Source organism: Haplochromis burtoni, unplaced genomic scaffold (genome assembly GCF_018398535.1).
Source record: "Haplochromis burtoni strain Fernald_Lab_line unplaced genomic scaffold, NCSU_Asbu1 Contig_392, whole genome shotgun sequence".
Classification (NCBI taxonomy): domain Eukaryota; kingdom Metazoa; phylum Chordata; class Actinopteri; order Cichliformes; family Cichlidae; genus Haplochromis; species Haplochromis burtoni.
In genome coordinates this window covers 379,111-403,445 of record NW_024582753.1, presented here as the reverse complement: position 1 = coordinate 403,445, position 24,335 = coordinate 379,111, and the positions used below count along the sequence as shown (strand labels likewise).

Genomic DNA, 24,335 nt, shown 5'->3' with positions numbered 1-24,335 from the left:
GTGTGTGTGTGTGTGTGTGTGTGTGTGTGTGTGTGTGTGTGTGTGTGTGTGTGTGTGTGTGTGTGTGTGTGTGAAATATATTTTCGTGGTGACACAGCTGATGACTGTAGTGATTGTCAATTGTAGTTTCTGTTATTTCACATTCCTTATGCTCCCCTGACCAGCTGACACAGTTAGAGAAAGGTGACATAATCACTAATTAGTGTCATTTGAAGATAATTAGTAAAATATTTGGCCACATTTAGTGAAATCTCATTCAACCCCAACATAGAATAACCATGTTAACCGTGTCTGTGTACTTTTTTGTGCACAAGTTGTCATTCTATCCAATGCCCCAAAATATAGTCTTGTACAGCACTAATATTATGTCTTTTATACAATAGTTTTCTTAATAAGAAAAAAAATACAAATGATTTCTTTCTTACATGATACAGGACCCAGTAGCTGATGAGCTCAACCCCATGTTATGCACCCTTGACCACAGTAAAGCCCCCCCTTTGAATGGGCAGTGTGTGGTCTGCCTCTCAGGGACGGCAGGGGGACACAGGAAACAAATTAGCTTTCTTGACCTTGGCCCAAGTTTCCCTTCCACCCTTCACCCCTCCTCCTCAATGCCCTTCATCTAGCCACTTCAAGGGTCAGCTGGATGACAACACGCCTCTGTTGTCCTCCACAGTGGGGATATATTCAGATGAGAAGCTCTTAGGGCTGACGTGCATCATAGGAAGTGAGTTTTATGAGTTCATTTTCTATATGAGGACAACTGGTTGTGGTCAAGATGATTACTAGGGGAAAACGTCATATTTATGGTGCTGGGTAATATAGTCATTTTCAGGGTACATGCAAATAACAAAGAGGTTTCTTTCACAGATTAAAGGGAAAAAAATAAAGCGAGATCATGAAAGGGTTAATATAAGGTGACGAAATTTCAGCATGGAATTAAACAGTGAAATCGCTTGAAGAAAGAGCATTTCCTGACATCGTGAAGCTTTCCCACCCTCATTCTCAAGTTCAGCACTGCTGTCTCACACGCACACAGACACGCACACACGGTCATGCAAACACATTGCAAAAGTAGATTTTCTCCCATCTTAATAAGTTTAAAATCTTACATAAGAACTCAGTTGCAGCGCCGCTGCCCGGGCCTAAAATGAGAGACCTTTGGCCGTGTGTGAAAAGAATCCTTTCAATGATAGATATTGGATTGTAACACCGGTAAGCAAATCTAATTCTCCCAGTTCACGCAAAAGCACGTGCATCGGTGTTCAGCCTGAGAGCAAAAATAACCTATGGTGTCCAGGGGATGGAAGTAGCAGCACATATTAATGCTCATACTCTTCATTGATCTATGAGGACTCCTTAATCTTGTGGGCAGCTTCCACCTACGTATATTTCATAATGTGATACACTGTGCATCGATAACACTGGTAAGGGCCTATACTGTCTCATGCTGGCTCACAGCATTTATTGATCCCGGAGTGAAGTAAACATGTCTTTAACACGCGGGACTGTCACTCCTGGCAGATATACAAAAATTGTCAAGGCAAGAGCCTCGTTATTAGACGCTCTAATGATGATGGGAATCGATAGTTAACAATGACAAGATATCATCTGAGAAGTTAATAACTGTCTACATGGAAAATGAGGAGGTTAAAAAAGCCTGCTCTGTGGGGTTAGGGGAAAACAAGCACTTGTCGAAGACACATTTATTGTTCACCACTTTCAGCTCTGTGCTGGGGATTATTTATGTGCTGTATGATTCAACTGCTGTTCTGGGAATGGATAACAAAAAATACATACAGTAAAATGACTCAGGGGTATGGCTTTGGCAGAGTACCAAATTGACCATATCCTTGTGACTAAACGGCAGCTCAAGCCAGAGCAATTTCCTCTGCATTATGGGCAGGCGGCCAAGTAAAAATGATTATAGGTGCGAGCTTTGAGCAATGTTTAAGCACTCCTGGTTTTTCAAAACCAGAGGTCCTGGATACTGGTATGTTTTTGCACTAAGGCTGTTGCAGCCTAGTTTGTTTGTGCAGCTCATGCTTTTTCACGACAAAACATATAAAACGTGGCCTGGTTACTATCCAGTCAGCCTCTCCTTTACTCTTTAAAGATCATTTTTCATTTCCCATTCAACGTTTTCCCCTATTTTCAGGCAAATATTTACTTTTTTATAACCTATATTTGCGTTGCTTCTAGTTATTGAGACTGAACTCTCTTTTTGATTAGTTCTTTCTTTTTTGCTACTATAACATTAGAATTGTTTCATATGTGAAGGTGGTTTCCCAAGAACCTGGAGAAAACATACAAATAAACCCCGAAATAAAAAAATGTCCTGTCAAAAAACAAAAACAAACAAATGAAATAGCTAACTGATAATAATAATAATAATATTAATAACTAGCTAATAACTAGTTGAAGAGTCTGACCGCTGGGTAAACCATATGCCACCAGTTGCTGATGACACTGGCAAGTGTGTGTGGATTCCTCTAAACTGAGATCACATGGCCGGCAGTCTGAGTCCAGACAGTAGGAAGTGAAAGTGCTACTGCAGCCACAACACAGGTCATATCTCAAAGACGGTTTTCAGCTGTACAGTGCAATAGGTCTTCTCGTTTTACACACAAAACTTACACAAAAAAGACAGAGGAAGAGGCTCAGTTTAAATGATGCAACAAGCAGGCAATGTGAGGATTTAGGAACTGTGAACACGCACTTTTTATTGAAGACAGAACAGGAGAAATGATCAGATATGATCTGTAAATTAAATCAGTCTCGCTCGTTATTTCACACGGTTAACATAAGTGCACATCTCCACCAACCAATCAAACTCACTGTAACTGTCTACATATTTTTTATTTCCAAAACGAGTCGGATCAAAGTTTAATGAGTTACTGCTTTGACTTTCTTTCCCATCCGTTTCTAAAAACTGCTGCTGACAAATAGATGCACCATAGCTATCAAAGTATTATCAGCGTAGCTATTTGTTAAGAAATAAAGGCAAGGAAGATCCTTTTTATAAGGGCTGCCTGCGTTATCAAAATATCACTGCTCACAGTTTCATTAGAGAGCTCTCTGTTTTTTAAGTATCTTAATGAGCTGAACCTTGAAAGCCTTTTCAGGGGGGGGGACAAACTGCAGGTTCCTCAGCTTGATTTTGTTTTATCAGTGTTGTCTTACATCAAGAGAGGGACAGAAGGGCAAGCTTGTGTGGTCTGACAAAGACGGCGACAGATGTGGAAGTGTGAAAAATAAAATGAACTGGGTAGAGCTATTTGTGTGCAATGAAGAAAGACATAAAAAAGCAGCTTTACGCTGAGATAGTTGCTCTAAATGAAATACCTGCAGATTGCATGTTGCTTTGCATTCGCAGGGGTATTCAATTTTAATTAGGGTTTTGGAGACATCTTTTATCAGACTGTCACTAATCTCTCTCTCTCTCTTACTCTCTCTCCCACACACATCACACTCTCAGACACACACACACACACACTTTCTCATTCTCCACTCACAACACACACACACACAACACACAACACACACACACACACACACACACACATAGCACACACACACACACAGACAGACACAGGCTAACATATGAAAATGCAAAAATAGAGCCACTAGAAAGAAAGAAGCAAAAAAATGTAAAAGAAAATCAGAAGATTTTATGCAACAATTTGTCTGATACACACGTTATTAAAAAAATGAAATGGGAACAAAACCTTTGTCCCGTTTCATTTTTAGAGGAAAAACCATTAGCTCTGCTGTTTAATTGCCTTTTCTTTGGGGCAAAGGTGATAATTAATTTGGCTCTGGGAGAAACACAGTAACAAGAATACAGATATATACAAATATATTAAAAAATGTTAAATTGTATCTTGTCTTCAGGGCTCGGGGAGGATTATAATACTCTGCTGTCCAAGGAAAAAAAGGTTTGCTATTTTAGATCCTAAATGACCACGATTTAGAGAAACTACATTTAAGCTGAATGTTTTACAGCTGTAGTCCTAGCTAAGAAATCCCTAAGAAATCATGCCCCTGCCTCACAGAGCTTCGCTTAATATGATGACAAAATTTTATGCCAAAAAAATGATTTTAAAAAGACTGAAATAAAAATAAAACACATGACATGAGCTTTCTATACTGCAGTATAGTCATAATGATACGTTTTAAAAACAGCCTCTCAACATAGCCGTAAAAACAAAGAAAAAAAAGGCAAATTCTAGCTATAAAATGTCCTCTTCCGCCCTTGCATTCTAGCTGTGTGTGGTGTGGTGGTTAGCTTGTCTCCCTCTCTTCATTCCTGGCCCTCTTCCATTGTTAGTCACCTTGTTTATTGGCTGGAGCAGCCGTGGCGTACTGGACATCATCTGAAACTACAAACGACAGGATGCAATAAGCTGGAGAATAGCAGCAATCTGAGGAAAGTTCTCCATTCACCAGAGCTCCCTAACTCTCTGTCTTCTTATCCTGGGCAGAAAATAAAAAAATCAATACGGGCTCACAGGGCTTGATAAAAGTGCTGGACAGGGAGAGAGGCAACCCTGGATATAGTAAATTAAAGTGATCAAAATTTTCCAGTCGAGTCAGCCCGCAGCCTACATAAACTAACAACCCTGTCTCCACAACTGTCCGTCATCCCCCTCCACCATCTTCATCCTCTGCTTCAGCATTATTTCAATCTTTCAGTTTCTCTGGTTTGCTCTGCTTTTCTTTTCTCTTAATTTAGTTTTCAGCTGTGGACCTTTTTTTTTTTTCAGAAATTCCACATGTGAATCAATGAAACATAATTTTTTATTCTTGTTTTCTAATAAATATGTAAAAAAAAAAAAAAAGCAAATGGGGAAGAGAGAAATTAGTTTGAATTAAACTAGGACCTTTCTGCTTAGGCTTGTGAGCTATTCTCGAACAAAACACCGGCTCAACAATCAGAGGCAAAATATTGTTCTCGCAATTTTCTGTATATATTTTGCTATTGCCATGATGTCTTTGCAAAAGTACTAAGCTCAAGCAAAACTCTCCTTAAACAATTTTTTTCCCATCAGCTGAAGGCATCTGCTAACGTGCGCTAATGCTATCCTAGATTCCCATACACAAGACTTAAACAAAGCTACTCTGGGAGTCGCTTTTCCTTTTGGGTTTGCGTTGAAATATTTTTTTTTCCAACATTAATCCTGCATGCTGAAAAAGCAAACCCATAAGCATATCCAGTGCCGAAATGTGATGCCAGAGGCACCTGATCAAGACAAATCCTGCAGACCAGGACTCTAAACTTTAATTTGTGTAGCAGTGAATCTGTGTATTTACATTCGCACAAATACATCCTAATGATATAAAGGTTTCCACACAAACAAAAAGTTACGACACATTTTATTTTCCACTTTGTATAAATTCAGTATATTTTTCTTTGGTCTGCAACAACACGGATATGAAGTTCGCGAACAGCTAAATCTTATTTTTTAGGACTAGACTCTAACTTACTTTACTGGGTGATTAAGCATATATTTATTTGTTTAAATGGTTGAAAATGGGGCTGATGATAGCAGTGACCCTTCAGTAAACTGTAAAGTCACAGCCAGCTTAAAATCCAAAAAGAAAAAAAAATAATATCACTATGCAGAGTTTATGGTAAACCTACAATTTTGTATGTATAAGGGTAAAAATATTTACACTAATACTTCTTCATTTATTTTTAAGTAAACATTAATAACCTCATCTTTAATCAGGCTGCATGTAAAGGAGGGAAACTATATCCTTACCGTCGTCATAATGAGTCAACAAACTCTCACAGTATTACTAATGATTGGTCCGTGTAAATCCTCATGCTGGTGATGCTGAGAAAGTCTTAAATATATAGTTTAATGATACACAGTGTGTAACTTGTGAATTTTACATTGTTTTTACATGATATCACTTTAACTGCTGTGTACTACCACACATACACTAATTCAATTACAGTAATTCCGGCAGCAGCTGACTCACTCTGCTAACATACACCCACTGCCAGCCCACACAGGGCCTCCTTGGCACCTTGTCCACCTAACAGTAAGACGGGATTAATGGGGATTGGCCCATGCAGTCCAGTCTCATGGTGTGTGAGCTTTAACACGGAGCTAATCTGATATTCAAGCTCAACAGTGATAACTGCAGTTTGATGGCTGTGGATGTGGGAAAATATTGAATCAGACTTATCATGTCAGAGGAACTTGTCTGTGTCTGGGGGGTTCATCACTTTGATAAGAAATGATCATTGAATAGATATTAAAACATGAAAAAGATTCAGGCAAAGGTGTGACCTTGACTTATGCGCGTGTCCTACAGTATGTGCCAAAGTGACACTGGACGTGTGTGTCAGGGATCAGCTTAAATGAGAGACCAGCCACTTGCTGTGGCCTAATATCCTGTTAACCTGGGTTAGACAGCAGACAGCCGTGAGACACTTAAATCCAGCCGTAGCCCAGAGCAACACGCACATGTCCTGTTAGCTCACCGACTGACTTTCCAGGAACCTTAGAACTACCACAGCCTCCAGCCAAAAATCTGTAGAGCCCTTCAGTCTCCTCTTCATATGCTCTGTAAGGTACAACTAAATGCTGATCTTCAAACAGAATAAGACAAAATGTCGTGTTGATAAACTCAATTTGACATCATATAGTTAGTTAGTTGTAAATACATACCTGATACATGAATCATAATTCGTGCATTTTTAACTAAGAAAATACATAGTAAGGAAAGACACGTGTCATCAGATTACAAGTCAAACCAGTCAAGTCAGATGCACTAGTTCGAAGGAGGATTAGCGCTGAATCCTGTTTAACTATGTCTTATTAATCTTGTGTTAGCCATGCACATCCTGATGGTCAAACTCTGCCCTTCTGCTTCTATATTTAACTATTTTAATCTCTTTATAAAGCAAAAGGATTCCAATTACAAATGCCACAAGACTCAATCCAATTGAAAAGCGGTTGGCAGTCCTGTGTTCAACACTTAAAACCTTAAGGAAAGATTATAAAAGGGCCCCTGCGTGTAAATTCAAGAAGCAATGACTTAAATGCATCAGTTTGAAACTATTTGCTTAAGTGTTTCTGTAAGAACAGGACATCGTTTGATTAATTGCACTTCCTTACTGTATGCTCCAGAGTAATTCAAGGAAGCATCACTTAAAGTGTTTAAAGCTACTGCATGCAGGATATCTGTAAGCATGCAGGAGTATTAAGATTAGGATTACTAGTTTTAGTGCTGGGAAAACAAATAGTCTGCATGGTATTTCCACCTGTTCTTATTCCTATTTAAATTCTGCCATTCTGCTGAAGCTGCTGGTGTGTCAGTGCTGTACACACCAAAGTGGCTTTAGGTGCTGTGATTCACTAGCATGGCGACACTCAACATCCAGTGCAAACTCTGCTAAAAGAGAAACAAAGATCTCCCTAAAGAGTGCCAAAGGCCACACAAGGAGGCCGGATGAGTGGAAGTAGAATAAATTAGTTTGTGTCTCATGTTCTGTGGGAAATGTGAGTTTTTTTCTGTCTCTCTTAGCGCTGCTTTGTTTTAAATCAGTGTTTCTTTCTTATTGTTAACTTCTTTCCTAATCATTGGCTGTTGTGTTCGCTTTATGCAACAAAATTCCTTTGTAGCGTTCAGGAAAAGATCACAGTTTGGGAATGGACAGAGCCAGGGTACGGGTAAGCAAACCCATAGCCATCACAAACTAAAGTTTGTTCATCACTGCACCCCACAACAACACTCGTGAACTCTAACGGGAACTTCACACATACTAATAGATTGTGAGTTACACAGACTAACCGCTGTTTTTCTAGCAGACGTTTTTGAGGAACTTTGCAGACTTCGTTCCCACACAGACACGTTTTAACAGCTCAGGCTCCCAATGAAATTGCAATTATCTTTGGAGTCTTTTCCAACAATGATAACTTTTTTTTTAACGCAAGTATTTGGCCTTAACCAATTAGCTGTATACTTACTTCTCTGTCTGCTAGTCATTTTTTGTGATTTTTTTTTTAAAAGAGGAGAAAGCAAACAAATATATATATTTTTGAATCATCAAGCAATACCAAACTCTTTGAGATATGCATGTTAGCAAATCCAAACAATGTAAACATAGCATACAGAAACATGATCTGTCAATATATAATATATCTCAGACTACTGATAAACCAGAAATCTTCTGGTAGCATATTCATATTCATCCATCCATCCATCCATCCACTTCCGCTTATCCTTTTCAGGGTCGCGGGGGCGCTGGAGCCTATCCCAGCTGTCATAGGGCGAGAGGCGGGGTACACCCTGGACAGGTCGCCAGTCTGTCGCAGGGCCAACACACAGGGACAGACAACCATTCACACTCACATTCACTCGCACATTCACACCTAATGACAATTTGGATTTTCCAATTAACCTAGCCCCACATATTCATATTTCTGCTTATGTTTTCACTTGAAATACAACACATCCTTCACACTTGATCTTCTGTGTATGAACAGTTTGGATCAGGTGCTTCAGAAGCTCAGCCTTACCGAGAATGATCGATGAAAATGTTTCCACGTGAACCCGCGCACACGTCCATCCCTCCTCTATGCAATGCATGCACACACGCACACCTCCATACACACAAAGCTTGATTTTGAAGGGTCCTTAATCACAACTGAGAAACTGACTGATCAATGACAGATACGAGGGGCTACTGTGCAAATGCTAACAGGAGCTCATTTGCTTTTAAAAATGTATTTATTCTGGTCTATTTTTATCACAGATTATATTTCTTTCGTGTGCTAACGGGCTCCGAGCCCCGCCAAGGTATTAATTAAAATCTAAATACTAAATACTAAATATTGATTGATACGTTATCAGGGCATAGCAGTTGGTCCGCAGGCTATTGATCCAGCCTGTGATTTATTATCATATTTAAGAAAAATCATTTTGCGTGATTACACGAGGTAATGGATTTTTAGCAAGGATGTAATTCTCCCCCCCTTTTATTTTCGTATCGCGTTTGTTATGTGGAAGGTGGCGCAGACTTCTCAGTTGCATTCGGAGATCGCTGATATCCTAGGTACTGCACCCCCATCCCCCTCTCCTGAGCTTCCCTTTCAGCCCAGCCTGGCCTGCGAGAGACTAAAGCTTGTGTAAGAGAACGATCCCCCCGCTCTTGTCATTGGGAATAATGGGTATTGGGATTACCTCTTTAATCACAACAAAGATTAACAGATGGTATGAGAACAGTTATTAGCAAACATCTTGCACTCATCAAATCAATAAGATGATTTGTAATCAGGCTGTCGGTGCGAGTGAAAAGGGAGCCGGGGCCGTTCCCAGTGAAAGTTCCTGGCAATCAGAGGCTACTGTGTAGCAATTACCTCTCCACAAAATAGGTGCTCTTCCTCCTCTGGCTGGCAGTCCTCCAAAACACACGCCAGACTGATAGCAACATAGGGCATTAACACGGCAAAACACAAAACACTGCATGGGTAACCTTGTATTTGATCAGGTGTTAGGTTGCTGCGCGATTTCATTTCACTTTGTGCCTTTTAATTTGGTGGATCTCGCCTTGTACTTGAAGAGGGAGAAAAAAAAATCTAAATGTTTACACATGCTGTCTGTCACTACAAAAGACCGTATAGCTCATTAGCGGGTTGCCATAAATAAGTCAGCGTTGGGGACAAATAAGTGAATACTATAGAAACTATACAGAGAAGGGTTCCCTGTGCAAATATTTCTCCCTGGAGACAGAAAGAGAAAGACTGAGGGTTTGTTGACATAACGGTGCATCCAGAATGGTAAACTGAGGAATCTTCCCCACAAGATGCAACTCCTTTACAGCAGTAATGTTCTAACAGCACTTTGCTTTTTTTTATGTCTCTGGGACGTGCGGGTGTTGAAGTCTGATATCACTGAGACAAACGCTGCGTCATATTTACTTCCAATTTATTCTACTTCTTAAGTTGAAAACAGTCTGTGAAACACATTCGTGCACAAATGCGCATCTATTTAGATACCAGTACTTAAAAGGAAAAAGTCAGGAATTGTTGGGTTTTTTTGCAAAAAGTGGCAACACGGGATCTCTTCAGCTTTACTTGGATGGATATCGTTTTGATTCTAAATGCTGCTTTTAATGCTTGCAGGCTGTTTGCAAGCAATGTCACCTTGTATGCATCTTTGTAGTGGGAACAGCTGAAACAAACTGATGCAACACTGTGGACTGAATGAAGGCAGTCACTTTGGGAGTAAAATACAGAAACACACTTGTGAGAATGTCGAAAATCAGAGGCACAGTGTAAAAATGAGTGCGTTTAAGTTTTATCTCTCTCCACAAATTTGTAAAGATATTGACACACACACACACACACTTCTAATCGCAAACTACTCATAATGACACAAAATCTCTCAGCGTCCCACACCGACACACACACACTCACAGACACATACCTCTGCACTGTAAGATAGCACAGATATGTGACAGGATTAAGCAAGGCAAATGGTGCCAAAACAATGGCAGTATGAAGTAACTGATGCTGTTTAAAAATTTAGATGCCTGTATTGAACAGACAATGTGGCACACACATCACTGGACCACAGATCCCTGCAGCCCAATGGTCTGGTTTCTGGCTGCTCACATGCATATGGATAATCTCTTTCAACCCCACAGTCACATCACGACTGCTACACCGCTGCGCAGACACACTCGGTAGAAAAGCTCACGCTGCACTTGTAAACCTGAAATGGCTTTCAAGTTCAGTGAAAATCATTTTGCCACTATGATATGCGATAAAGCACAAGGAAGCATATTTGTATACTTAAATAGAAACTTACAATCGCACAGTAACTGCAGACAGACACACACGCAGCCCCTCCCCTCGCCCACAGTCACTTGTCGAGTGGCTAATATCTTTCCAAGGTCAAACCTGACAAGGAATTCCAATGAGATTAAGTGTCATCAGTGCGGCTTTAGCCCTTTTCTGCTCATTGTTCTTGGAAATGGCATTAGAGCCACAGATGACCAAGGCCTTGGAGCAGTAAAACCTCTTCCCTTCCTGAGTGGTGGGCCTGGTTGATACAGGAGATATTTGACACAAGGCCTCCAATTCAAACATCAAAGTGCAATAATGTTCTCACGTGTATCTTTATCGAGGAAGCTTACACCAATATAAACCGATCTACGAGCACTGCAGTTTTATCACACGTCGACAGTGTTATTATTTCTGCATGCTGCAGAATTTTATTCAACTTTTTCTCATGTTAATTCTTAATTTTGAATTTTCAAAAGATCCATAGGTTACAGACTCTGAGTCTGTGACTCCTTTTTATTTCAGACCTTGTAAGAGCTGCAGTGGCAAGCCAGCGTCAGTGTTTTTGGCATTCATTTAGGTGTTTTGGGGGCTATAAAGCAATAACAGAAATGTTGCTGCACTCTATATGCAGCAAATGTGCTTTCACACTTAATTTGTTCTGATGACTTGCATGCATATCTCCACACTTTTTCATTCACATGAGGAAGTGGCTCAGTCCAGGAGATAATCCTAGCGTGTTTGTTTGTACACACTTCGAGCAAAGCGACAGCTTATGCCAGTGTGTCAAACAGCATTTTCACATCAAATTTGACACATAGTCCTTTGGCGGCAGCAATGAGCATTTTGTCATCTCCTCTCAAGTGCCAACTCGACGTCCAATTGCGGCCCAGCTACTAATTTAATTACAGTAGCAGAAGAAATGGGCTGATTCAATTCATTTCAATTAAACCTGATTGGACCAGTCAAATCAAATTTTACTCATCTCAGGTACAAGCTGCCTGTCACATTTTATCTCAGCTTGGCTCAAATGAAGCACGATGAGCAGGTCCTGATGATAACTGGAAATATATGGTTGGGTTCTATCAAGCAGACTCATGTGCCGCCTGATCTCTGATTGTGCGATCAGTGTGAGAGCACAACACTCAATTTTCAGAGCAGGATCACAGACAGTTACCACTTAGTTAGAGTCCCAGCTACAACAGCCATTACTTATGCATGATGTCCACAATTATGTATCAAATCGTGTGCAAGTATGTGTGCGTTTAGATATCCAACAAAAAGATGTGTAGCACATAGCAAAAACTATGCAGTGTCTGCTAAAGCTGCACATGAAGTGACTTTCTCTGAACCCCCCTTCAACAAAACTTAATTAAAAAAGAACATACAAACAGTTCTGCATGCCGCAATAAACTTTAGAACACAACTTGTGCTCCTATTTTTTTCATTTTAAAATAATTAAATTTTAAATGCAAATTCCAAAGTATTAAGACATACAGTAGTATAAGGATAAAGGCTGGTGGGGGATAACAATGTGTTTACTTTATACATTTACAAGTATATATGCAGAAATTAGCTCTAGGACACAAGATTATTAAAACCTCTATAGTGACCATGCTCCAATAATTACAATCATCATAATGATGCTGTATATGTGTAGTATTATTATACTTCAAATACGCTAAATTCTACTATTAATAATGCATTTGCCAAAACGTAATAATTGTATTTATTAGCTCTAAGACTGGGGGGAAAAAAAATCATTGCTAAATTGTAAATTATTCGTGGACTAATTACAAGGAATAAAGTACAAGTTTAGCAAAAGACAGAATGTAAGTATAGATTGCTTCAAAAGCGTACGCAGACAATGAAACAACATAAATATTGTTTGGGTTTGCCTTCAGAGACGCTGTAATTGGGCTCATTCAGTGGCAGAAAAAGTTCCATCTCATCTCTGATTGGTGCAGATGAAGCCCTGGGATTATGCCATAGGCTGCCATAGGCTGCTACAGTAGCCTGCGGTGTGTGTAAATGCGTCTTGGCACCAGTTGCGGCGGCGCAAAGACGTCTGATTGGACACCGACGCAACGCACGCATATTTTTTTTTTCATACTGCGCCACTTTAGCGGTCTAATCACATGCTTTACAACCTGAGCCACACATATAAAAATTCAATTTCTTAGATCCTTCTATTTAAAGATATGTAACGGATAACTGTAAAGCTATTATTATTATACAGTGATGCACAGCGGCCAAAGCGAAGCAGTAAATTCAAACTCTGGGAGTCTTTTTTTTTTTTTTTTTTACCTCTCTGGTGTCTTCTTCACGCTCCGGCCTCCCTCCACGATATCCGCAGTGAAAGGCAGACAGGCTCACAGCGGACTGCGGGGTGTAAGAATAGAGGAGAGGAGTTGTTACCGAAGTCTGCCTGTGCACTTTGTGATGCAGCGAGGGCCAGCGTGGAAGCCCAAGCAGCCCTTTTCTCACCTTGCGACACAGATCCAGAGGGGGTGAAACGGGTAAAAACGGTTGTTTGGGTGATTACACGTTTCTGCTCTCCCTCCTCTCCCACCCTCCTCCGCCACCATGCCCCCCTCCTCCTCCTCCTCTTCCACCAGCAGCACCAGCAGCACTCTCACTCCTCTCTCGGAGAATAGAGAGAGTGGCCCCCGTTGTAATAGCCTCGGTGGGGATCCAGCTCTGCAGGAAGCAGCCTCTAAGGTTAAAGGATACCTCTGAGGCATCCGGCATCCGCAGTGCCATGAAACAAAAAAGTGCTTTTTAAAAAAAAAACGTATTTATGTATTTATTTGCTCGTCCACTGCAGTAAATTGGAGAACAATAATATTTGACTTGGTAATTTATTTATTTTTGAAGTCAGATCAAGCTATATAAAATCACAGGGGCTCTTAGGGTTACGTAAAGCTTAGTGGAAATCAAACTTTTCAAGCGACGTGAATTCCAAAGCTGTTCGGCAGCCCGGTCTGGACACCCCCTCTCTTTCCCTCTCTCTCTATAAGTGTGTGCGGTGTGTGTATGTGTAGTCTATACCGGATTAAATGGCACCGCGTCTTAAATGGCACCTTGCCTCGTTTCCCCTCTCCTTTCATCATCAGCAAAATAAAGATTAGGCCTACAGAGGAGATTGTAACGGCTCGCCTTTAGACGCGCGGGGGATCTTCATTCCTCCGCCTTTGTGATGATATTGATGATGATGATGGCCAAGTGGACAGTTTGATTTTTGTGTGGCGAGCTAGTTATAAAGAATCAATATTATATCAAGGGGGTAACTTTGGTGATAAAGGACTTCAGCCACTCTGGCTATTCATCATAAGTCTGTAGCAAGCAGATAGGTCAAAAGAAATTATATTGCTCTAAAGAGTGTGTCTCCTTATCTCTCAGTACCAGGGGAGTGGAGGACACGCCGATCGATACAGTAGCTGCCGTATACTCCTTGCAATTATCAATAGCTGATTTTGTCTTCCTGGGGCTGCATCTATTAATACCAGATAATAACAGCCTTTTGGACATAACTTCAAAGGGGATGATAGAAAGAGATGGAGAGGAAGAAGAAAAGGGGGGAGGGGGGGCACCGAAAGTTTGCTCACAGGACGACCTTGTTGTCAACAGATTTGTCTCTCATATGAGGTGGACGCGGGGGAATAGACAAGTCAAACAGACAAGAGGGAGGGCGAGGGAGGGGGGAGAGCGGGGAAGCTCTAACTGAGCTCACCCATGAACTGAAAAAAGCTGAAGATCTATCATTACAGTAAAAAGGTTTCTAATTTAGTCAGGAATTGGCAGCATTTGTGCGCCTGAAGTCGGAAACAAGCGCGATTATGATGTGCCCATTTTCCACATCCACTTTTAACGATGCAATATGAAAATGCATTTTCCTTAAGTTAGCAATACGGAAATAAACATGAAACCGTTACTTCTGTTAAATAAATAAAACGCAGTGTTCGCATGGCACTCAAGCACGAGCTCATTTGGTTCCTTTCTCCCCACCGTGCATGCGTACATTTTAGTGCAAAATTATAATTAATTTCTGTATTTATTTTAACTGTGTGTTGAGGGAAAGAGGTTTTAATTATATGCTGTATGATGTGTACTCTGACACACTTTACTTATTCATATTCATATTATTATTATTGTGTTGTTTTGCAATAATTCCCCAATATTAGTGTCGGTACATAAATCAAAAAGCAGCCCACATGTTCAAAAACCGCCACCGTGCGTAAAATGTCCACATTCCAGAATCAAAGTTAGAATAAAGCCGGGGTGTTGTGATTGAAAGCCTACCGTGTAATCAGAAAATCGCCGATGTCACGAAATAAAAATACTCTGCCGCATTAATATGATGACCCAGCCTTCTGGCGGATACGGGCGGTGACGGGTGAGATATTATATGATGGGAGGTCAAATCTGGGTGTTCACACAGAAGTCTGAGGACGATCCATTGAACAGTAACGTGGTGGTACATCCTAGTGGTGGCTGAAAGCAATGGGCTGAACCCCTGCTTGGGGGTTGACTCTCACACACAGCGCAGTCCCCCACACACAGAGCCATGCCCAACAGCGACAGACCGACCGACGCTGCTAGAGGGCTGCCAGAAGATAACTTCAAAGTTGGTTTCGATATGAGCCCGAGAGCCGAGCGAAGGAAAGACATCGAGTGAAGCTTTAGTTTTTTTTTCTTTTTGTTTGTTTGTTTTGTTTTGGTTTGGATTTTTTTCGGAAATCAAGTGGTGCTTAGGGCTTTTTTGATCAGCAAATATCCAGAAAAGACGCTTTTGGAGAGCGCACCGAGCCGAGGGCGCATACACGGCGAGAGGAGGTACACGGGAGGAACTTCGTCGCGGTCAGACACGCACCGAAGCGACTTCTCTTTGTCGGACACACGAGTGTTTGATCACACAGACGTTCTTGTTGTTACTGAGAGGAGCACTGTTGCTAATCTTGGCGCCGCTCTCTCGGAAGACGCGCGTCAAAGTTTGGAGAGCGGAGCTGCGCCTTTAGAAAAGCAAAAGCTGGTGGCAGTTTATCGCTCTATTGCAAATAACTTAACTCGTCCCGTCCACTTCTCCTTGCTGCCGGTGCCCGTGTAGCAACTCAAACAGCGGCTGCTTCACTGGGAAGATGTCCACCGACAGAAATCTGACACATCTCGACTTTAGACGTCGCTTCCTTTGAGTCCGATTCAAGGAGTTGCGTGTTCACCTCGCCACACGCACAGAACAAGAAAAATAAATAAATAAAAGAAGTTAGAGAGAGAGGCGCTGCGAGAACTGAGCCAGTATCTCGGGACAGACTTAACGAGAAAACGTTTTCTGAAGTTTTGCGGTAAACGATGGATCGTTGAGGCCAGGGAGAGACACTTCGTCAAAGAAAAGAAAGAAAAAAGAAGAAAGCGCTGGTGAATCCTTAGTACTTGTGAGTCAGTGCGCTTACTCAAAGGAGTAGGGGGCAAAGGAGCCCGGCGTTCCCCTCGTTGGAGACCCCATGTGAACTGGGTATAACAAGAGATTTTGGTGTGTTGTGTTGTTTTGTGTTGTTGGGGAGGTGGAGGTTGGATAGTAAAGACAAAAGAGACGGATAAAGTCTGAGAGTGAAGCGGCTAATTGCTTAGTCCGTCCCTCATTACCATATCCAATGCGCGTCCATTGGCCTCCAGCCAATCCTCCCCACCTTCACACACTGCCATTAATCGCGAGGCATTATTCACTATCATAATTATTATACCGACATGCGCAATCCAACGCACAGCAACAGCAGCGGCAGCAGCAACACCGGCTAATTTCAGATTTATATTTTTTCTCTCCTCCTCTCTCTCTCCGCCACCAGACTGTTTGCGAACTTTTTGTGTGTTGATTCGCTCTTCGCTGATGTATCTGCAAAACGCAGACACATCTCGGAGCGCAAACGCAGCAGCATCGCCACCACTAAAGCCAGCAGCATGTCCCGACGCAAGCAAGCCAAACCGCAGCACCTCAAGTCGGACGAGGATCCCGCACTAGCCGGGGTGATTTCCGAGCACGGTGAGTGGATTTGATCAGCTGAAGTTCCTTTAGCCTGATCTGCTTTCAGAGCTTCCCCTCGCAGCTCTGCTCTTCAATTTACGTTTGTTTCTTTACTTTGTTTGACAAACGTTTTAACACATTCTTTTCAATTAAATAGGTTTAAAGTCATTCTGATTATTATCATCATTATTATTATTATTTTGTTTTTTTGTAGTGGGGATACTGGATTTATTTCATAGGCATAGGCGGAATCATTTGCAATAAATCAAAAAACGATGCGAATATTAAGTCAAAAGTGTCACCTTAGTCGAAGAAGAAGTCTGACGATTTAGAAGTTTTGTGTCTGTTTTGTCCCCCCTCCCTCCCTCCCCCAAAAAACTGTTAAACCTGCATCATATGATCGTCTTTTGTCAGGCAGGTTAATTTTAATAATAGTTAAGAGTTTACATTTTGGTTACAGCGTCTACATTAGGTGCCGGAGGCCCATTTTAAAGGCCTGTTTAAAAAACAAAAATCTCGGAGCTCTGTACACTGCAAAATAGTGTATTTCAACACTTTTGCAGTTGGTTTCGGACGTGCACGCGCACGCGCCGAAATGCAAGCACAACTGTAACAAACACACGAAAGAAGTTGGCAAATTATTTGGCTTTTTTTCTCCCAGAGGTTTAGAATTATTTATTCTGCAGATGTGAAAGCAATGGGTCGTACTAGATTAAAAAAACCCCCACTTCATTTAAAAAGCCGTTTAATTTATACGTTTCTATTTTTTATTTTTTTATCTTGTTTTTTTTTTTTTTTTTTTTTTTTGTTTTTTTTTTTTTTTTTTTTTAGTTTTTTTTTTTTTTGCATGTGTGTCTCTTGTCCCTGAGCGCCTGCGGAATCTGTTGCAGGTCGAAGACTTGTTTTGTTATGGAAATGCTTTTTGTTTACCCCCACCTCCCCACCCCACATAAATTTAGCACACTTGATTTGTTCCTTTTTGCGCACAGTATCGACAAGATCGGTTGACAAAGCTCGTCTTCGCCATGTGGGGGGGGGGGGGGGGGGGGGGGAAAGAGATTATTTGTCCTTTATACTGCGCTTTTGCGCAGCAACACTATCATTATAGGGCTAAAGTCAGGTCCGAAGGCAGATGAAGTGCTGCAGGAATAATATGACTGGATTTCTATAAAACAAAAAAACGTACAGAGCACAAGTCCCACATTATTTGGCAGATTATTATTGAAATTGTGGCAAATCTAACATTTAAAAAAATCATTTTATGTATTGGAAATATGAGGATAAGACAAAATATGTCAATTTACTGCAGCATATCTTAACAACAATACTGTAATTTACTTGAAAACTTTAAAAAAAATCACAATTTGTCAATTTCATTTCTCTTATTTAAACTTAGAAAGCTGTGTGTGTGCGTGTTTATGTTTGTGTGTGTTTTGGGTATCAGTGAAGCTCAGAGCTCTCAACAAATCACTGCTATTATTTATACCTTTCTATCTTGGCCCATGTTGGTCAACACTCACACCCAGACGCAGACACCCACACATGCACACACACACTTACACGCGAACACGCACACACACATTTTCCAGGGTTTCTTTAGAATAGAAATGTGTGATGTAATCTCTGGGGAGAAGCTCTCTTTGCATGGGGAAATGCTGGTGTGAGGGGTGGGTGGGTGGGGGATCACACTGATGATTCCCGACTCTTTTGTTCAGTTTACTCTTTGGATCTCTCCTTTTTTTAAAAATATAATTTCTGACTAATTGACAAACACAGACACTTTTCCTGATTCGGTGTTTCAGATGACCCTGCTCAGATTCTGTACAGAGATAATCATCCATCAGGTTGCACTCCTGTAGGATTGTGGATTGAAAATCAAACTTGTTTTTGCTCCTGTCAAATCTCACGTTTGGATGATTTCGAGGTTAGGTTACAAATATTTGATTTGAAATGTTTATTGTAATTTATAAAACAGAAAACAGTCAGATCCACAGAGAGAGGGAAAAAAGAAGAGAGGAATTTAAAAAGAAAAAAATCTCTACACACTTATTCTGAATTTTATTCCACAGATTAACACACACCTCCTGGCATAATTAAAATACACACAGACTCAGACAGCGTTATCGGTAACATACTGTATGCTGTCAGTGCCATTGTGCTCGAGACTGGAAGTGTCCGTGGAATGTTCTTTCCTTGCTGAAGCAACTATACTGGCTCGCTTGTTTTCAGGAAAGACGTAGCAGTGAAACAATCTCAAGCCTTTTGCAGAGCACAGTGAGCCCATACATACTTAAATAAACCTAATAATACCATGCCTCAACCAACACTACCTTACATGATGAGCTACGAATGTCACCCTGTCAGTGTGTCGTTGCAGCATGATCGGATTCTCCGCTCTCTGTTGCTGTGTGGTGCAGCTTGCGACGAACACTATCGATTGTTGGCCTTGACATAACCACCGCGTATTAACGTCGACGGGATTCAAAAGTTCCAGTCGTCAGCCGCTGCTCGACTGAGACTTAAAATCCATTTTTGCTCAGTTTAGTGCTGAAGAGAACGTCAAGAAGAATGTGGTGTTCAAATTGTGCTCAGGGATCTTCACCATTTCTTACAAATAAGAAAACAAGGAAAGAATCAGCCAAATCGAACCCTGTGCCTGCAAAGCTTCAGCTTACACCTTCATTTTCCCTAAATATTCCCAATATTATTTTGTCTCCTTTGTATGTGGCATTTATGACTGCTGTCCCTCTGCAGCTTACTGAGTACTCTTTAATGTGCCGCATCCATGAAAACATGAAAAACTAAAATCAAGTGCCAACAAGCCCTTGTCTGGCATATCTTGTCCCCTCAGGCTTTCGGGACACTTTCCTCCTGGGGGCATGGGAGGGTTTTTGTGTGTGTGTGTGTGTGAGTGTGTTTGTGTGTGTGTGCTAGGATGGGGAAATGGAAGAGGAGGGGGTGGTCTGCTTAGAAGTGCTTTTATAAAGCTTGCTGTCTTAACCTTTGTGTAGCCCCGGGCAGCCAGATCCTGCCGCTAGATGTCAAGCTCCTTGTACAATTAGAACATGTGTGCCGTTGACCTTGGCAGCGCAGTTTCCTCGTGTCCTAGAAAGCGTTAGCAGCAGCAGGCTTTTCACCACGCCACCGCTTTCTCGGCATCCAGTGTCGTTCAAGGTGTGAATGTGCAGGGGAGCAATGGTGGCCAAACTCTGCGCTGTCACACGAAGATTTAGAAGAATTTTCAAAGGTAAATTTCCTCAGTTGTCAGTGGACATGCACAGCATTGTTCAAGCAAGAAAGGAAGATTTCTTTTTCTAAAATTATTACTCTGGAAAAACATGAGACACTTGAGGAACAGGTAACAACAAGGCTCAGGTCACAGTCGCAATTATTTGAAGTCAAAATCTTCTCGGAGTTCATTCTGGGCTGAGCCCTTTTCCTTTCTTTTCGTCATAGCAGCAGAGGCACGGGCGTGTATGGTTATGAATCCAAAAAAATGTAATAAAGTGAGAAAATCCCTGCTGGTAGTGACAACATGGTTGTTACCACTTCCCCTGCAGCGGGGCTTTGTTTGCCTTTTGTTTTAATCCACTCTCACCATTGGGTGCAGGCCTGTGGACCACCCACATAGTTGTGCCAAAGATGTCTTCAAGAAGGCACTCAAATATGGCTGTGTCTTAATTACCACTCAGCACACGAACAAGTGAGATCCTGATTGAGAGGAAGGACTAGACAGGGAAGGGAAGAACTATTTAATGTTAGACAAGACAGCAGATTTGGAGGATTTAGGTAAAAAGCTAACATGTAGTCAGCAGAAGGGGTAAATTTCTCCTTTAAATGGTTTGGTTTCGATGGTTTGGTTTTGGCTTATTCAGATGATTTTAAACACCAGTTTGTCCAGAAAGTGGGGACGCGGAGGAGCAACGTGTGAGCGAAGATGTGCAGCTCTGCCTTCTGTGTAAAACAGGAAACATATAGCTTTGAGTTCAATTTGATTTAAACAAACCCCAAGCAAAGATTAATAAAAAATCTCCTTTGACGTTAGAGAACGAGAGCGCCTCGTCTCGGACTCCTTTTGTAAATCCGGAGGCAGAGAGGCATCTTGGCGAGTGTCATCTGGACAGAGTGTCGTCATTGAATACTGTATTGCAAATGCTTACACAAACAAATCGTTAATGTTTTGGCTGCTCCACATCTGCAGGCCATGACAAAGGCCTCTCTGTTGGGGCAGATATGACTGTACCACTCTGCAGTAGGGCTGACCAGGCTGATGACACACACTCACAGCGCTGTGCTGAGGACGACTGAGCCTCTGCAAGTCCAAGGATGCACTGGGTCATTCGTGGATATGCTTCATGGGTACAGCAGGACAGCATAATTATTTAGATTTCCTTTTTTTATTGAATCTTGATTATTATTATTTTTTAAATCATGCAAACATGCAGTTAATCTTAACTTTGCTATGACGCTTAACCAGTATGCTAAAGAGTCATTCTTTTAAACAAAAATGAACTAACTACAAATGTTCAGAATTTAAGTGACATTTGTCTTCTTCCGGTGCAGATTATGCCCCAGTTAGAACGAAGCAGAGTGCACGCTGTGTCTCAGTTAAAATGTCTCGTCAAACAACTTAAAATAACTTGAAACGTCTTTATTTTTTATTTATTTATTTTTTTGTACTCACGATTAGAGTTGCGGAAGTGTGTCAAAAAGTGTAATGGAAAAATTTAATCAGGCCACAAATTCCAACATTGTTGGACGCAGCAGGCCTCTTTCTTTTTTCTTTTTTTTTTCCCCCCCTCAACCTCCAGCTTGAGCAGGACCAACAGGGATGCATCTCTCTTTAAGGGTCCTAAGCTATCCTCACATTCTTGAGAAGAATGCATTTTAAGGGGGCAGAAGGAGGGGCCTTTTTAGGAAGAGCGCAATCACAGAGGCTGGTCACGATATACTGATCTCACAGACTGCTGTTGGTGTAAATGACATGTAAGTTCTCGGGGTATGATGAAGACTTTTTAATTGCGCATTTAAATTACAATACCCTGCACTTACTGAGATTGAAATACCTCGACGTAGGGTAAATGCTCCCACTGTCATTGCTGTTTGTTTTCATTATGTGAATCTGGAAATTGTTAAGAATGGGAAAATTTGTAATTGGCCAAGGCTTCGGTGCTTCTCTCAATGCCCGGCTCTGTGACTTTCACAGAATCTGTGGTAAGCATGAATACCTCATCTGATATAATATGTCAGATTAGCAGTTTCAGTTGGCATGCCAGAGATTGCTGAGCAAGATAGCGGACACACAGATTCAATGTCTACAATCCCCCTATTGACTACCTTCAACTTAATATTCGTAAATGAAGACTCTTAAAGCAATGAAAAATAGATGGGATTTTTTTTCCGTCCCCTTCTTTTTCATACTATAGGAAAATCAATATTAGCCCCCTTCCCCAACACAAACACACATAAAATCATATAGAAACACACACACGTATGCATGCATCCCTTTCCACTGTGTTGCATTGCAAACCCAAAGCAACCACAAAATGTCGCCTCTTAGCTCCACAGCACAAAAGCACTGTACAGGTTAAAGCAACACAGTTGTTTTAAGATTATGAGCTTTCCTAATGCTCGTTTGTTTGTTTGTTTTTTCCCGGGAAGTATGACAATAATCTGCAATGCACGCAGCTGTAATTTGTGTTTCTATGATTAATGCTGACTAACTGTAGCATTAGTCAAAGTAAACCTGAAAACGGCAATTTCGTGTGTTTTCCTTGTTTTTTAGTGGCGTGCACATTTTTAAAGAGGCAGTGTATTTTATACAACTACACAGCGTTCAGATTTGAATTTAAAAAAAGCATCGGACATAAGATTTTTTTTATTTTATAATAATAATTAGCGCTCTAAAGTTACTAAAGTTATCAGACAGGAAGGATTTTTTTTAATGGACAAAATGTAATTTATAAGAGTCTTTTCTTTCCTTTTTGGTTTTTTGTTTTTGTTTTTTTGAAAATAAGTCAATTTAGGAGCAGAGGCCTGTGTATGTGTAGAGGTGACTGGTACACTCTACTAAGGGCAAAAAAGCATGCTTTTGCAGGTCTACGTGTCGTAATTTTTTTAGGTGTTTGTCCTCGTACATATGCACATAATCTGTGAATTCTCTTTGTCCGTCTTAGGAAACGTGTCAGTGTGTGTGTGTGTGTGTGTGTGTGTGTGTGTGTGTGTGTGTGTGTGTGTGCGCGAGAGCGAGAGGTCAGAGGCATACAAAGACCCCCACTTGTAATTGTATGAATGAATAAAAGAGATTGACAGTAATACCATTCTAATAACTAATCAGCTCAACACAATGCCTACTCATTTGTGTTGACCTTTCAACCCTCAATTATGGAAATGAGTTCTGCTGTCCGCTGCTGGGCTAAGGAGCTTTTTAGCCTGCCGTCACGTGTCGCTGACGTTTCCAGTCACCTGCTCCTTTTCACTTGTCAATTTCTGTTTTGTATTTGAGCTTAAATGACTAATTTGTTTTTCAATGGATTTTTTTTAATACCGAGGTCTCAACGTACAATGTATGTCTTGGGATAAAACCATAAGAATTTTACATTTTCTTTTCCTTTAATTCCTTAATTGATTTTTTTTTTTAACTGGCAGCACCCATGATTTAGTAAAATAATATCTTACTTTGTCAGCTCTAACCCCAATGAAGATGAGAGCACGGAGTCTGTCCAAAACTGTTCTGCTGATAATTAATTAAGTCACAGACACCAGACCACGATGGCGCATGGCCCCTTTGGCCACAAATTACAGGAGGAGTGATGAATTTCTTTCCTAATGAGTCACTGTAATTGGCAAAAATGCTTCATTTCTGCTTTGCTATGGTTTACTCCACTTTAACCTTTGAAGTTAGCACAAGCAATGTATGAATCTCTCTATTGCTCACTTGAAAAGCATAACGGGTCTTTTAATGATAAGGAAATGTGCACTATATGTTCCAAGGAATTTTCTGATTCTGATTTCTTTTTTTAAAATTTAGTGAACAAGCTGGATTAGCCCACTGGGTGAGCTGCTTAGAGGAAAAAGGAAAATATACACAAGTGAAAGCAGCTAAATGCAGACATGCAACTTTTATGCTTTGGGATTTTTTTGTCATACACATACAGTAATAATTAACCCGAATTTAACTTTTTTCTTAGTTATTAACTACTTTTAAACAATATAGGATCACTGAAGAACATAACCTTGTTTTATAGCAGCCTTTGCATGAAGTAAATCCTTTTTTATTTCCAGCAATTGCCCATGAAATTGTCTTAACATTTTAAATGTGTATACACAGTGGTTTAATTTGTGGATAAATAGTTTACCAGGTATTCGTTGGTCGTCAAATGTAAACTGAACAGGAGACGACTCTGAAATAAAGTACGTGCTAGATGTCTTGTGGTGACTGAGTGTGCTTCCTACTCAGACATTTTTATTTATGCAGACATCCCCGACAGAGAGACCCGCACGCTATAACT

The 24,335-nt window shown here is 40.9% G+C and overlaps 1 protein-coding gene and 1 long non-coding RNA gene across 4 annotated transcripts in view; one reads left to right on the top strand and one right to left on the bottom strand.

Annotated features, from left to right (window-relative positions):
- LOC102288742 overlaps nucleotides 1-14,484 on the bottom strand; it is a 63,968-nt gene extending 49,484 nt beyond the window's left edge. Inside the window, exons 1-2 of one of the 2 annotated variants that reach the window (XR_006052780.1) lie at nucleotides 13,293-14,484; nucleotides 13,113-13,187 (exon numbers count right to left, since the gene is read on the bottom strand). This is a non-coding gene — a long non-coding RNA (uncharacterized LOC102288742). Of the gene's footprint in view, nucleotides 1-13,112; nucleotides 13,188-13,292 lie in introns of those variants that run through there. The other variant, XR_001337075.2, reaches the window with a different exon arrangement.
- sall3a (spalt-like transcription factor 3a) overlaps nucleotides 13,237-24,335 on the top strand; it is a 17,935-nt gene continuing 6,836 nt past the window's right edge. Inside the window, exons 1-2 of one of the 2 annotated variants that reach the window (XM_005944148.1) lie at nucleotides 13,237-13,324; nucleotides 16,649-16,842. In XM_005944148.1, coding sequence (XP_005944210.1) covers nucleotides 16,761-16,842 — 82 coding nt within the window. In that variant the 5' untranslated portion in view covers nucleotides 13,237-13,324; nucleotides 16,649-16,760. Of the gene's footprint in view, nucleotides 13,325-15,260; nucleotides 16,318-16,648; nucleotides 16,843-24,335 lie in introns of those variants that run through there. The other variant, XM_042212746.1, reaches the window with a different exon arrangement.